We start from the raw sequence: 17,260 nt of genomic DNA, 5'->3' as shown, positions 1-17,260 counted from the left end.
CTAAATTTTAAAACTCCCGCAGTTTAAGAAGGCTGCATTTTAAAACTTCGCTATTTTAACCTGCCGCAGTTTGAAAATCGTAGATTGAAATATTGGCATTTTTAAACTCCTACAGTTTGAACCTTCTGCATTATAAAATGGCTGCATTTTTGAACGCTCGCTCTATGAAAGTCCCGCAGTTTGAAAAAAACCGATTGAAATGGTGGAAACATTTGAATTTTCAACTGAAATCGATTAGTTAAGCCAAAAATTAAACAGTATAAATGTGATTTCAAAAATAAATTTTCAATTAAAACAATTATTTCTAAAAAAACAGACGAATTTTTAACCAGTTAAATTTAACGAAAACTGACGACTTTTTAACGAAGCCGTTGAATTCTCGAAAAAATATTTTACTTTTTAACTAAAATAAAAGTTTACAAACAAAAATAGAATAGGTAATATTTCTCAGTTTAAAAAGTTAATTTTCAACCAAAAAATAGATTGTCAACGAGTTTCATCAAACCAAAAGAGACGAATTTTTAACAAATAAATAGAATTCTCATACAACAACATGAGTTTTGAGAAAATAAGAATAACTTTCGACCCTAAAAGACAAATGTTTAACAAAATAAATGAACTTCCCGCCAATCCGTGGAGTTTTTAGTTCATTCAGAATAAATTTCAAGCCAAAAATAGAGTAGTTGATTTTTGAATTAAAAAATTCAATATTTAAGGAGAGAAAGTTTAAAAAATGAATTTTTAACCAAATGCTTCTACTTTAAATCAAGTTGAGTCAAATTTTTAATAAAAAAATATAAATTTTTAACAACAACAAAAAAATTAATTTTCAAAGAAATACCTCAATTTTGTGCGAATTTGTTGAACTGTGAAGCTAAAAAACGAATATGGTATGAAATAGTTGCATTCTTGACCCAAATATCAATTTTCAATAAAAATAGATTATTTTTACGAATTGGTTATATCATCAACCGAATAGCTGATATTCCAACTAAAAAAGTATATCCACCTAAAAGTAGAATAGTTCATATTTTGAGTTTGAAAAATGAATTTTCAAAAAAAATTTCAACCGGTTTTAGGGAAACAAAAAACATGTATTTTTAACAAAACAATTGTATTATGAATAGAAAAGATAAGTTAAAAAAATAATATTACTTGTCGTCGATGAAAGATAAATTTTTACCAAAATACAGGATTTTTCTACCAAGTGTTTGAATTTGCAACTTATTGAACAAAATTTTTAACTAAAAATGATATAGGCAATTTCGGCTAGAAAATTAATTTTATCAAAAAAAAAAAAAAGATTTTAACAGAATTTTTCAATTTTAATCAAAGAGGAGAAATTAAAAAAAAATAATTTTGAGCAAACAACTTTAACTTTTAACTAAGTATGGTTAAATTTTTAATAAAAAAAAGATAAATAAGAAAATAAATAATTTTTAACAAAATACAGGAATTATTGACTGAATTTGTTGAAGTTTGAAGCTAAAAAACGAACTTTCTAAAAAACAGTTAAATTTTTGATGCAAAACATGAATGTGCAACAGATAGCTCATTTTCTATCAAATAGTTAAATTTTCAAATAAATAATTAAATTTTTAGCCTAACAGTTAAATCTTCTAGAAAAATGGTTGATTTTTAATCAAGCATATATATTTCCAGCCAGTGCAATTAAACTAAAAAAAGATCAATTTTATAATAATATCGTTGAATCTCAACTAAAATCATGAATTTTTACCGAAAAAAAACATAAATCTTCGACTGAATTTGATGAATTTTGAAGCCAAATAACAAATTATCTACAAAATTAGATGATTTTCAAGGAGAACAAAAAAGTTTATTTACTACCAAACTTTTTATTTAAAATAGTGATGTTTCAACAAAAATGGAAAGGTTACATTTTCAGTTAGAAAAAAATTAATAGTAAAGGCAAAAAATTAAATTTTGAAGAACATGGTTAAATTTTGTATTACAAAGAAAAATTTTCATCTCAAATTAAAAAATTTAGGCAGAAGATTTGAAAATTTAACAAAACAGTTCAACTTTCAACAAAAAATATGAAGTTTTAACCAAGAAGATTAATTCTCAGCCAAAAAATACAATTGCTTAACAAAACAAATTAATTTCCAACAATAATAGATCAAATTTGAACTAAAAAAGAGAAATTTCCAACTAAATTTGAAACAGGGAAGTTTTCACTTCATATTCACGTTATATTAACCATCAAACGGTACACTTCTTTTTGGCCCCTACTAAAGGTACTCTAGTGCAAATCTGGCTTTTGCATTTTCCACTTCGAATATAAAAAAGAAGATTGAGACTAGAAAAATATTAAAACACATATTTTTGTGTGAAATTTCCTGCTGAATCTAATGGCTCTATAGAAATTTGGATAACCATTAATATTCCCCATGATAATTTGTTATAAATCAAGCGGCGTTTTTAAAAAATCACGGTTTTGGAAAAAAGTCGCCATTTCTTCGCATTTTATTCAAATTAATTCAACTTTGCGGGATTTTGCAGTTGAAGGAACACACAATCATGAAAAAATATTTTTCATTCCGAGAATGTGAATTTAGTATTTTTCCCGGTAGGTCAAAGTTGAGGTATTTTCAAATGCATGATTTACAGTTATCAAGGAAAGGAAATAAAAGTAATGAAAATCTTTTTATTACGTTAGACTCTATTTAACTTCATTCCCATGCATCTGATGGAAAAAATCACATTTTTGCAAAATTTATTGGAAAATATCATGAAAAATCGATAAATAACAAACAAATTTACATAAACATACTTACATTCAATAAACGAACGAAACTCCTTTGCTTGAGAAAAATATTAGGAAATTCCAGCTCGCGACACTTTGCCAAAGGTCAAAGGTACACAAGTGCTGATTCGCACCAATTCGATTTTCTCGTCCTTCTATCTCGGAGAGATCAACGAAACTGGAACAAACCGGACTTGGGCCTGACGGTGCGAGTTCGCACTAGTGTCCTAATTCGAAAATTCCTAAATTATGAAATTCGAAAATAATAGAATTCCCGGATCCTGATTAGTCAAATTTCGGAAAAATGAAATTCTCGACACTGTAAAAAATTTTTATTTGGAAAATTAAAGAATAAAAAAATTCTCTAATTGAAATGTTCCACAATTATATAATTCGCATAATGATGAATTTCAGGAAGAAAAAAAACGCAATTTTTTCGTAACGCCTGCGTAACGCAGACAAATTTATTAAATTCCAAACAGCGCATAGCCATTTATTAAGTGCGCAGCACTAGCATCTTATAATTAAATCTAAATTTAATCTCTGATCCCGAAAGATTTTCAAAAATTATCAAATTTTCAAAAATATAGAGACGGAAGTATCTGTTGTGTTTATTTTTGTGTATAATCTTCGTGAATTAAACTATAACTCCTGGATGTTTCTTATCTGCAACAAAAAAAATTAAAATTTTAAGATCTCTTGAGAGTTTTAATAATCTGAATTTAGATTCAACAATTTAATTGGGAGAAATAATTTTATTTCTTGTCAAGTTTTCTAAGAAAAATTATCACAATAATTGATTTAAAGCTTAAAATATAAATGAATTTTTGTACAGACATTTAAAAGAATGTAATAAATAATATTATAAAAATAAATAATAATATAATAAACTTTTAAAATTGAAGATTAAAAGTTTTTCAATTCAATAATTGTATTTTCGAATGCTTCATAATTTACGCGTATAAAATAAAATTAGAACTTTTATAAATTAAAGAGTTCAAAAATTCAGATTAAGTTTCAAAAATATTAATCCACGTTAACCTTTTTTAATAACAAAAGTAAAGAGTCAAGCAATAAAATTTTTTAAATTTCAAAATTATATTATTTGAACAAATTTTAAACGAGACACATCAAAAATTAAAAAATAATTTTTTTAACTTAACAGTTCTTAAATTAGAAGTTAAATTATTTTTATTTTAAATAGTTTAAACATTCTTGAAAAGCTTTAAAATTGCATTTCGAAGTCTGAGAAATCTAGAAGTGGTTTTAAATTTGACACAATTGAAAACCATTTTTGAAATTTTTTTGGAACTTTTAAATATATTTTAAAATAAATTGAATTTTTCCTCAAACTTTTAGAAAATCCTACTAATAAAAAAAATCCTTAAAATTTGAATATATAAATAACAATACAACATTTCTTATTTGTAGAAAAAATTAGAGTAATTTTAAGAGATATTTAGAGGTTTTAAAATGATTCAAATTAAATTTCAAATAATTCAAACAGAAAATTCAAACAGATTCCAAACAAAAATTTAGATTCTTGTTAAGAAATGTGAAAGGCTTCAAAAGAATAAAAAAATTTCTTAAGAATCCTAGGAAAATAGGAAATGTTTCATTTTGAAAAATTAGTTTCAAACTCACGTTTAAATTTTTGAATGGCTAAAAAAAATTAATAAAAATAGTATATTAATAAATTTATTTATCTAATTCAATATAAAAAATAATATAAAGGAAGACCTAAGACTTTGAATTAAAAATATTTGAATGGTGATTCATTAAAATGTTTATTGAAAAATAAACTGATCAGAATAGATGATATATTGATTTCAATTCTTATCAAGTCTTTCGAATTGAAAAATTGACTATCTGGAAATTCCCAAATTTTGAACGAATTTAGAATCGTTTGATCAAATCAATTGTTGTTCAGTTTTTTATACTTAAAGCACAGATCCATTTTTAAAATAATTTCTTTATTTATATTTACAGTTGATAAAATAAACCTTTTTTTATCAAAAATTTTCAACTTCAAACGCTTTCAATTTTCAATTGTTTAAATCTTTAAGGCTGCACTTTAATTATTTAATTAACTGTTGAAATCGAAGTTGGGAACATTTTTCTTCTGAAAATTCTTAAAATTCCCGTTTTTTTCTAGTCGCAGTTTAAAAAATAAATTTAAAAAAAACTAATTTTCAAACAGTTGAAATTAGCGAAAAATGACGAATTTTTCACAAAATAGTAGAATCTTTAATCAAATAAATGAACTTTTAACATAAAAGAGTAATTTTCAACAAAATAAATATAAATATTAATTTTGAAACAAGCAAAAAAGTCCAAACTTATTAATTTCCAAACGAGAAAGAGGAATTTTGTACAAAACCGAAAATATGAATTATCAACCAAAAAATTAATGTGCGCCTATAGTTGGATTTTCAACTAACAAAGAATAATTTTCAATTAAAAATAAAAATTACGACCAGAAAAGACGAATTAAAAAAAAATCGGTAAATCATGAACCAAAACAGATTAATTTGAACCCAACAGTTGCATTTTTAAACCAACAAATCACAAATTTAACTTTAAACAAAATAGTTGAATTTTCAACTAAAAAATACGAATTTTTTAATTAAAAATACCAAGTTTCAACAAAAAATGGAATAAATACAATTTACAGTAGAGGATTGCAGTCGTTTATTTACATCAAATCGGCCTGATTTTCTTAGATTATTACAATTTTTAAATGGAAATGAATCCTTTTTTCTGGTAAAAAAAAATGGATCCAAAGGTTAAATCAAAATTTCGTGATTCGACTTTTTCGCAAATTCGAATAAATAGATTTTAGAAAATTCGACTTGATATTTGGATCCATTTTTTATGAGAAAAAATAATAAAAATAATAAATAAAATAGTTAAATTTTCAACGAGATACATTTTTTAACTAAACTGATGAATTTTCATTAAAAAAAAATGTATAATAAAAGAGTTCAAACTTCAACTCGATAGTTCAGTTTATAATTAAAAATATTATTTCTTCAACAATAAGATCAAGTTTCTACACAAAAAAACGATTTTCCACAAAATACCTGCATTTTTCACAAAATAGTTGAATTAAAAAAAAAAAACAATTAAAAACACCAATGTTTAACAAAAAAATGGAATAGATAAATTTAGAGTTGAAAAAATTAATATTCAAACAAAAAGAAAATGAATATTTAACAAAATAGTTCAGTTTTCAATAAGATAAATTTTTCGCTAAACTGATCAACCTTTAAAAAAAGAAATTTTCAACAACAGTGTGATTAAGAATTGATAATAATTCATTATTATTAATTAATTATTCAACCATATAGTTGAATTTTCAATGATGATTTTCAAAGATGATTTTTCAAACAAGAAGATTAATTTTCTACCAAAAAAGACGACGTTTAACAAAATACCAGATTTTTTTTCAAACAATAACAAAATGAATATTTAAGACAATAGTTAAGTTTTCAATTTAGAAGATTTTTAACTAAAAACACGAATTTTCATCAAAAGACATGAATTTTCAATAAATTTAAGACAAAAATGGAATTGTTGCATTGTAAGTTAAAAAATAAATACATTTTCAAACAAAAATAAAACGAATTTTTAACAAAATAGTTCAACTTTCAACCAAAAAGACGAGTTTTTAACCAAAAAGGCTGACATTTTAACAAAATGGTTGAATTTCCTACCAAATAGTTGCATTTTTATCCAAAAAAGATTAAATTTCTCTTAAAAAAGATAAATTTTTATTAAAATAGTTTTTTTAAATAGTTTAATTTTCATCCAGAAAATATTCCAGTGGACTTTCAAAGATTATAATATGAATTTTGTAACAAAAAAGAAGGTTCTAAAAAAAAAAGGAATTTTCAACCTAAAAAGACGAATTTATAACAAAATATGATGAAATTTTAAGAAAATTGTTGAATTTCCTATCAAATAGTTGTATTTTTATCCCAAGGAACACAGACATTTTTATTTTAAAAAGAACAAATTAAAAAAAAATAGTTGAGTTTTTATCCGAAAAAGATTCCAGTTGACGTTTCTGGATGAAAAAATGAATTTTTTAACGAAAAATAAGTTTCTGCGAAAAAATAAAATTTTTAATCCAAAACGATGCATTTTTTTAACAAAAAAGGATGAATTTTGTAAAAAATTGTGGAATTCTCTAACAAATAGTTGCATTTTCATACAAAAAGATTAAATTGTTTCTAAAACAAATAAATTTTTATTCAAATTTTTTTTAAATATGTACTTTAATTTTCATCTAAAAAATATTTTAGTTTTTTCAAGATTAAAATATGAATTTTTTGTCAAAAAATAAGTTTTTTAACAAAAAAATGGAATTTTTAATCCAAAGCAACAAATTTTTTCCACCAAAAAGAATGAATTTTTAACAAAATTGTTGAATTCTCTACCAAATAGTTGCATTTTTATACAAAAAAGATTGAATTTATCCTAAAACAGAAACATTTTCATTGAAAAAAGAATAAAATTTTCAACAAGAAATTATAGTTGAATTTTCATCCGAAAAAGATTCCAGTTTTTTTCGAGATTAAAATATGAATTTTTTAATAAAAAATAAGTTTCTACAAAAAAAAAGAAATATTAAATCTAAAAAGACGAATTTATAACGAAAAATGATGAATTTTTAACAAAATTGTTGAATATTCTATCAAATAGTTGCGTTTTTAACAACAAAAGATTACATTTATCTTAAAATAGATAAACTTTTATTAAAAAATAAAAAATTTTTTTTTTAAATGTAGTTGAATCTGCATCCAAAAAAGATTCCAGTTGGCGTTTCAAGATAAAAAAATGAATTTTTTAACTGAAAATAAGTTTGTGCGAAAAAAAATGGAATTTTTAGTCCAAAACGACGAATTTTTTCAACCAAAAAGGACGGAATTTTCACAAAATTGTTGAATTCTCAAAGAAATAGTGGAATTTTTATTCAAAAAAGATTAAATTTCTCTGAAAAGAGATAAATTTTCATTAAAATTTGGTTTTAAATAGTTCAATTTTCATCCAAAAAATATTCCAGTTTTTTTTTCAAGATTAGAATATGAATTTTTTAACAAAAAATAAGTTTCTACGAAAAAAAGGGAATTTTTAATCCAAAAAGACGAATTTTGATAACCAAAAATGATGAATTTTCAACCAAATTGTTGAATCCTCTACCAAACAGTTGCATATTTATCCCAAAAACATTAAAATTCTTTTAAAATAGATAAAATTTTACTAAAAAAAAATTTAAATGGTTCAGTTTTCATCCAAAAAATATTCCAGTTTTTTTCAACATTAAAATGTGAATTTTTAAACAAAAAATAAGTTTATACAAAAAAAAGACAATTTTCAATCCAAAAAGATGAATTTATAAAAAAAATGATGACATTTTAAGAAAATTGTTGAATTTTCTATCAAATATTTGCATTTTTACCGCCAAAAGATTAAATTTCTCTTAAAACAGATCAATTTTTATTTAAAAAAAGAAAGAATTTAATTTAAAAAATATGGTCAATTTTCATCCAAAAAAGATTCCAGTTGACTTTTCAAGATCCAGACTGAATTAAAAAAAAATAAGTATCTGCGAAAAAATGGAATTTTCAATCCAAGACGACGAATTTTTAACAAATTGTTGATTTTTCTAACAATTTATCTAACAATTACTAACAATTTATCCCAAAACAAGGTTAGATTTCTCTTAAAATAGAAGAATTTTTTTTATAATCTCAAAAATAGTTGAATTTTTATACAAAAAAGATTGAAGTTGACATTTCAAGATCAAAATATGAATTTTTTAACAACAAATAAGTTTCTACGAAAAAATTGAATTTTCAATCCAAACACGGATTTTTTAATAAAAAGGATAACTTTAAAAATTTTTCTGAATTCTCTAAAAATGGCTGCATTTTTATCAAAAAATAAAATAGAATTATCTTAAAACAGATGCTTTTTTATATATTTTTAAATTCCAAAAAAATAGTTGAATTTTTACCCTAAGAGAATCCAGTTGACCTTTAAAAATCAAAATAAAAATTTTTTAACAAAAAATAAGTTTCTAAAAAAAAATGAATTTTCAATCTTAAAAGATTAATTTTTTCCACCAAAAAGGATACATTTTTAACCAAATCTACCAAATAGATGCATTTTTATCCAAGAAAAATGATTTGTAATAAAACAGATGAATTATAAATAAAAAACGACCTTTTTTTTTAATTAAACTTTTATCCAAAAAAGATTTTGGTTCCATTTTCAACGTCAAAATACAAATTTTAGGCAAGAAGTAAATTTCCTATGAAATAGTTCAATTTTCATCCAAAGAGATCAATTTTAACTCAAAATATAAATTTTCAACAACAAAAAAATTATTTCTTAACAAAGTGATTCAACTAAATCTTTGAACCAAAATTTTAGTTGAAAAATCAAGCAAAGAAGAATAATTTTTAATTAAAAAGTTGCATTTTTATTTTAAAAAATTTAATTTTTACTAAAACACATGATTTTTTAAATCAAACTGATAAATCTTCAATACAATAGTTGAATTCTCTGTCAAAAAAGAGTTCAGTTATCTTTTTAGGATCAAAATATGAATGTTTAAAAAAAATAAGTTTCTACGGAAAGAATTGAATTTTCAATCCAAAAATACGATTTTATAACAAAACAGTTAAATCTGCAAACAAAAAGGATGTATTTTTTATAAAAATTTCATACCAAAAAATACATATTTATAACTAAAAAGATAATAAATTAATTCTGATGTTAAATTTGGCTGATTACTGGTCAAAATAATTTTCTGAAATATAAAATATTAATTCTTAAATATAAAATATTAAAATAAAATATTAATTTGGTAGAGAATTCCACTTTTTTCAAATGTCATATTTTTTAATAAAAATTCGTCTTTTTGGATTCAGAATTCCTTTTTTTCGTAGAAACTTATTTTTTGTTTAAAAATTCATATTTTAATTTTGAAAAGTCAATTTAAAAATTTTAAAAAATATAAAAATTCATCTTTTTTAAGAGAAATGTAATCTTTTTTGGATAAAAATGCAACTATTTGATATAAAATTTAACAATTTTCTTAAAAGTTGATAATTTTTCGTTCTAAATTCATCTTTTTGGATTTAACATTTAATTTTTTTCGTAGAAACTTATTTTTTGTTAAAAAATTCCGGTCTTAATCTTGAAAAAACTGAAATATTTTTCGGATGAAAATTCAAATACTTTAAACAAAAAAAGAATTATTATTGAAAATTTTTTTCTTTTATATAAAAATTCATCTATTTTAAGAGAAATTTAAACTTTTTTTGGATAAAAATTTCATAGGAAATTAACTTTTTGGCTAAAATGTATATTTTGTTGTTGAAAAAGGAACCGAAATCTTTTAAGGATACAAATTTGGATAAAAATGCATCCATCAGGTAGATTTTGTTGAAAATTCATCCTTTTTGGTTGAAAAGATTAATCTTTTTGGAATGGAAATTCAATTATTTTTGTAGAAACTTATTTTTTTTCTGAAAAAATTCATATTTTGATTTTGAAAAGCCAACTGGAATTTTTTGGGCGAAAATGCAACTATTTAAAGAAAAAATTTTAATAGAAATTCATCTGTTTTGAGAAAAATTTTATATTTTTTGGAATAAAATGCAACTATTTGGTAGAGAATTCAACAATTTTGTTAAAGGTCATCCTTTTTGGTTTAAAAATCTTTTCTTTTTGGATTGAAAATTTCATTTTTTTCGTAGAATCTTATTTCTTGTTGATAAATTAATATTTTGACCCTGAAAAGAAGACTGAAATCTTTTTTGATATAGAACTGAACTATTTTATGGAAAATTCATCATTTTTATTTAAGAAATCATCTGTTTTAGTAAAGAAAATTAATTTTTTTATAAAAATGCAACTTTTTAGTTGAAAATCCAACTTAAAAAAATTTAGAATTCTATTTAAAATTAATCTGTTTTAGTACTTATTTTTCTTGGATAAAAATGCATCTATTTGATAGATTTGGTTAGAAATAAATCTTTTTATATTGAAAATTCAATTTCTTTCTGTAGCCTTTTTTTTTGCTTTTGTTCAAAAATTCATTTTTTGATCGTGAAAAGTCAATTGGAATGTTTTTTGGATTAAAATTCAACCATTATTTAAAATTTGTTCTATTTTAAATAAAAATTTATCTGTTTTAAGAGAAATTTGATTTTTTTTATAAAAATGCAACTATTTGATAAGAAATTCAACAATTTTCTTAAAATGTCATCATTTTTAGTTCTGAAATCGTATTTTTGGATTGAAAATTCCATTTTTTCGTAGAAACCTATTTTTTGTTAAAAAAAGTCAAATTCTTATCTTAAAAAAAAAACTGGAATATTTTTTGTATGAAAATCCAACTATTTTTGAAATTTAAAAAATTCATTTGTTTTAAGAGAAATCTAAACTTTTTTGTTGATAAAAATCTAACTATTTGTTAAAGAAATCAACAACTTGTTTAAAATTCATCGTTTTCGATATAAAATTGCATTTTTTGCAGTAACTTATTTTTCGTTAAAAAAATTCATTCTGGATCTGGAAAAGTCAACTGGAATCTTTTTCGGATGAAAACTTGTAAAACTCGGATGAAAATTTGTTCTTTTTTAAATAAAAATTTATCTGTTTTAAGAGGAATTTAATCATTTTGGGATAAAAATGCAACTATTTTATAGGAAATTCAATAATTTTCTTAAAATTCAATCATTTTTTGTTATAAATTCGTCTTTTTAGATATAAAATTTCCTTTTTTTTTAGAAACTTATTTTTTGTTAAAAGAATTCATATTCTAATCTTGAAAAAAATGGAATATTTTTTGGATGAAAATTGAACTATTTAAAACAAAATTTAAATACAAAATTATCTGTTTTTAAAGCAGTTCAATCTTTTTTTTTGATAAAAATGCAACTATTTGTTAGAGAATTCAACAATTTTGTTACAAATTCATCCTTTTTGGTTGAAAAAATTCGTCTTTTTGGATTAAAAATTCCTTTTTTTTGTAGAAAATTATTTTTTTGGTAAAAAATTCATTTTTTATCTTGCAAAGTCAACTAGTATATTTTTTGGATGAAAATTAAGCAATTTTTCTTAATTTTTTCTGTTTTAAATCAAAATTGATCAGTTTTAAGATAAATGTAATCTGTTGTTGTTAAAAATGCAACTATTTGGTAGAGAATTCAACAATTTTGTTAAAAAAATTCATATTCTAATTTTGAAAAAAAACTGGAATATTTTTTGGATGAAAATTGAACTATTTAAAAAAAAAATTTGGATTGAAAATTCCATTTCTTTCGCAGAAACTTATTTTTGGTTAAAAAAAAATTTTTTTGATCTTGAAAAGTCAACTGGAATCTGGAATGTTTTTTGGAAGAAATTCAATAATTTTTTAAAGATTTGTTCTTATTTAAATAAAAATGTCTGTGTTTTAAGATAAATTTAATCTTTTTTTGTTAAAAATGCAACTACTTGGCAGAGAACAATTTTATTAAAAAATCATCATTTTTAGTTAAAAAATTCGCCTTTTTTAATTGAAAATACCTTTTTTTGTAGAAACTTAATTTTTAATAAAATATTTATCTTTTAATGTTGAAAAAAACTGTAATATTTTTTGGATGAAAATTGAACTATTTCAAAAAAAATTTTATAAAATTTTATTTGTTTTAAGAGAAATTTATTCTTTCTGGGATAAGAATGCAATTATTTGTTACAGAATTCAACAATTTTGTGAAAAATGTATTCATTTTGGTTGCAAAAATTGGTCATTTTGTATTGAAAATTCCATTTTTTTCGCATAAAATTATGTTTTGTTGAAGCATTCATTTTTTGATCTGAAAAAGTCAACTGGAATCCTTTTTGGACGAAAACTCAATAATTTTCTTTTAATTTGAAAATTCCTTTTTTTATAGAAATGTATTTTTTGTTTAAAAATTCATATTTAAATCTTGAAAAAACTGGAATATTTTTTGAATGAAAATTGAACCATTTAAAACGAAATTTTAATAAAAAAATCTCTTTTTAAAGAGAAATCTATTTGTTATTTTTATTTTATTTTTTTTTTGATAAAAATACAACTATTTGATAGGAAATTGAACAATTTGTTTAAAATGTCATCATTTTTAGTTATAAATTCGTCTTTTTTTGTTTGAAAAATCCTTCTTTTTCGTAGAACCTTATTTTTGGTTAAAAAATTCATGCTTAATCTTCAAAAGTGACCTAGAACCTTTTTTTTATAAAAATTTAACTGTTTTTGTGATTTTTCTTTTTTCATAAAAATTCATCTTTTTTTTTAAAAAATCTAACCTTTTTGGATAAAAATGCAACTATTTGGTAGAGAATTCAACAATTTTGTTGAAAAATCCTCATTTTTGTTGCAATTTGTCTTTTTAGATTAAAAATTCCATCATTTTTTTCGCAGAAACTTATTATTTGTTAAGAAAATTAATTGTTTGATCTTGAAAAGTCAACTGGAATATTTTTTGGATGAGAATTGAACCATTTTTTTCTAATTTGTTCTTATTTAAATGAAAATTTAAATGCTTTAAGATAAATTTAATCTTTTGTTGTTAAAAATAAAACTATTTGGTAGAGAATTCAATGATTTTGTTAAAAAATCATAAATTTTTGTTTGGAAAAATTCGCCTTTTTGGATTGAAAATTTCTTCTTTTTCGTAGCACCTTATTTTTGGTGAACAAGTACATGCTTTAATCATGGAAAGTCAACTGAAATCTTTTTTGGATAAAAATTCAAATATTTGAAAGGAAATAATTCAACGATTTTCTTAACATTTCATCCGTTGTTTTTATAAATTCGACTTTTTAGATTGAAAATTCCTTTTTTTGTAGAAAATTTTTTGTTGTTAAAAATTCGTATTTTAATCTTAAAAAAAAAAATGGAATATTTTTTGGATGAAAATCCAACTATTTAAAAAAAAATTAGTACATTTTCTTAAAATGTCATAATTTTTAGTTATAAATTCGTCTATTTGAATTGAAAATTCCATCTTTTTCGTAGAACCTTATTACGGTTAAAAAGTGCATGCTTTAATCTTAGTCCTTGTTTTAGAAAATTATTTTGTGTTAAAAAATTCGTATTTTAATCTTGAAAAAAACTGGAATATTTTTTGAATGACAATTAAACTATTAAATTTTTTTTTAATTTATCTGTTTTAAGAGAAATTTATAATTTTTTGGATGAAAATGTAATTTTTATTGGAGAATTCAACAATTTTGTTACAAATTCATCCATTGTGATTGAAAAAATTCGTCGCTATAAATGAAAAATTCGATTAAATTTGTTAAAAATTAAATTTGTTAGAAAATTCATTTTTTGATCGTGAAAACTCAAGTGGAATGTTTTTTGAATGAAATTTCAAACATTTTTTTTATTTGTTCTTTTTTAAATAAAAAAGTATCTGTTTTAGGAGAAATTTAATTTTTTGGGATAAAAATGCAACTATTTGATAGGAAATTTAACAATTTTCTGAAAATATCAGTATTTTTTGTTAAAAATTCGTCTTTTGGTATTGAAAATTTAATTTATTTATTAGAAAATTATTTATTTAAATTTATTATTTTTAAAAATAAAAATGTATCTGTTTTAAGAGAAATTTAAAGTTAAAAAAATCATATTCTCATCTTGAAAAAAATGTAATATTTTTTGGATGAAAATGGAACTATTTAAAAAAAAGTTTTAATAAAAATGTATCTATTTTGAGAGAAATCTAACCTTTTTTGGATAAAAATGGAACTATTTAATAGGAAATTTAATATATTTCTTAAATCATCATCATTTTTAGTTATAAATTCGTCTTTTTGGTTTTAAAAATCTTTCATTTTCGTAGAACCTTATTTTTGGTTAAAAAATTCATGCTTAATCTTCAAAAGTCAACTGGAATCTTTTATGCATAAAAATTCAACTATTTTTGTGATTTTTCTTTTTTCATAAAAATTTATCTTTTTTAAGAAAAATCTAACCTTTTTTTGATAAAAATGCAATTATTTGTTAGAGAAATCAACATTTTTTTAAAAATTAATCCTTTTTGGTTAAAAAAATTCGTCATTTTGGATTGAAAATTCCATTTTTTTCGCAGAAAATTATTTTTTGATCTGGAAAAGTCAACTGGAATCTTTTTTGGATGAAAATTAAACTATTTTTTTTCAAATTTGTTCTTTTCTAAATAAATACGTATTTATTTTAAGAGAAATTTAATCTTTTTGGGATGAAAATGCAACTATTTGATAGGAAATTCAACAATGTTCTTCAAATTTCATATTTTTGTTATAAATTCGTCTTTTTGGACTAAAAATTCCGTTTTTTTGCACAAACTTATTTTTAGTTAAAAAGTTCATTTTTTGATCTTGAAAATCCAACTGTAATTTTTTTTGGATGAAGATTCAACTACATTTTTAACATTTTTTTTTTTTAATAAAAGTTTATCTGTTTTAAGATAAATGTAATCTTCTGTTGTTAAAAACGGAACTTTTTGATAAAAAATGCAACAATTTTGTTAAAAAGTCATCATTTTTCGTTATAAATTCATCATTTTAGGTTAAAAATTTCTTCTTTTTCGTAGAACCTTATTTTTGGAGAAAAATAACATGATTTAATCTTAGAAAGTCAACTGGAATCTTTTTCGGATGAAAATTCAACTATTTTTTCTTGTTGAAAATTTATTTTTTTTTCAAAAAAATGTATCTGTTTTAAGATAAGTTCAATCTTTCTTTGGATAAAAATTTAACTATTTGTTGGAAAAATCAACGATTTGTTAAAAATTCATCCTTTTTGTTTGAAAAAATCTGTTGCTTTGGATTGAAAATTCTATTTTTTGTTTAAAAAATTATTTTTTGTCAAAAATTCATATTATAATCTTTTTAAAAAATTGGAATATTTTTTAAGTGAAAATTAAACTACATATTTAAAAAAAATTTTAATAACAATTTATTTGTTTTAAAAAAAATTTTATCTTTTTGGATGAAAATGCAACTATTTAGTAGAGAATTCCACAATTCTTTAAAAAATTAATCCTTTTTGGTTAAAAAAAATGCATCGTTTTGGACTAAAAATTCCATTTTTTCACACAAACTTATTTTTTGTTAAAAAATTCATTTTTTGATCTGGAAAAGTACAGTGGAATCTTTTTTGGATCAAAATTCAACTATTTTTCTGATTTTACTTTTGAAATAAAAATTCATATTTTTGAAGAAAAATATACCCTTTTTTATAAAAATGCAATTATTTGTTACAGAAATTAACACTTTTTTCAAAATTCATCCTTTTTGGTGGAAAAAATTCGTCGTTTTGGATTAAAAATTCTTTTTTTTTCGCAGCAACTTATTTTTTGTTAAAAAAATTCATCATTTGATCTTGAAAATTCAACTGCAATCTTTTTTGGATAAAAATTCAACTATATATTTTTTGAAAATTTGTTCTTTTTTAAATAAAAATGTCTCTGTTTTAAGATAAATTTAATCTTTTTGGGGGGTAAAAATGCAACTATTTGATAGAAAATTTAACAACTTTCTTAAAGTGTCAACATTTTTCGTTAAAAATTCGTCTTTTTGGATTGAAAATTCCTTTTTTTTTGTAGAAACTTATTTTTTGTTAAAAAATTCATCTTTTAATGTTGAAAAAAACTGTAATATTTTTTGGATGAAAACTGAACTATTTGAAACCAACTTTTAATAAAAATTGATCTGTTTTAAGAGAAATTTAATCTTTTTGGATAAAAATGCTTAAAATGCTTTTTAAAATGTCATCATTTTTTGTTATAAATTCATCTTTTTGGATTGAAAATTCCTTTTTTTTTGTAGAAACTTATTATGTGTTGAAAAATTCATATTCTAATCTTGAAAAGTCAACCGGAAATTTTTTTGGATGAAAATTGAACTATTTAAAAAAAATTTATCTGTTTTAAGAGAAATCTAACCTTTTTTTGGATAAAAATGCACCTATTTGTTAGAAAAATAAACAATTTCTTAAAAATTTATACATTTTTGTCGAAAAATTCGTCGTTTTGGACTGAAAATTCTTCTTTTTCGTAGAATCTTATTTTTTGTTAAAAAATACATTTTTTGATCTTGAAAAGTCAACTGGAATCTTTTTTGGATGAAAATTCACCTATATTTTTTTGAAATAAAAATTTATCTGTTTTAAGAGAAATTTAATCTATTTGGATAAAAATTCAACTATTTGTTAGAGAAATCAACAATTTGTTGAAAATTCGTCATTTTTGATTAAAAAATCTATTTTTCACCCAGAAACTGAATTTTTATTAAAAAATTCATTTTTTGATCTTGAAAAGTCAACTGGAATTTTTTTTGCATGAAAATTCAACTATATTTTTTTGAAAATTTGTTCTTTTTCTCAAAAAAAATCGTCTTTTTGGATTGAAAATTCTTTTTTTTCGTAGAATCTTATTTTTCGTTAAAAAATTCATTTTTTGA

The 17,260-nt window shown here is 21.7% G+C and overlaps 1 protein-coding gene across 1 annotated transcript in view; it reads right to left on the bottom strand.

The window, feature by feature from the left end:
- Positions 1-3,198: 3,198 nt before the first annotated feature.
- Positions 3,199-17,260, bottom strand: part of LOC117172990 (glutamine-dependent NAD(+) synthetase) — a 141,962-nt gene continuing 127,900 nt past the window's right edge. Inside the window, exon 14 of the mRNA XM_033361330.1 lies at positions 3,199-3,433. Coding sequence (XP_033217221.1) covers positions 3,405-3,433 — 29 coding nt within the window. The 3' untranslated portion in view covers positions 3,199-3,404. The remainder of the gene's footprint in view (positions 3,434-17,260) is intronic.

This window comes from Belonocnema kinseyi, chromosome 5 (assembly GCF_010883055.1).
Source record: "Belonocnema kinseyi isolate 2016_QV_RU_SX_M_011 chromosome 5, B_treatae_v1, whole genome shotgun sequence".
Taxonomy (NCBI): domain Eukaryota; kingdom Metazoa; phylum Arthropoda; class Insecta; order Hymenoptera; family Cynipidae; genus Belonocnema; species Belonocnema kinseyi.
Note: the sequence above shows the minus strand (reverse complement) of the source record. Positions and strands in the feature narration are given on the sequence as shown.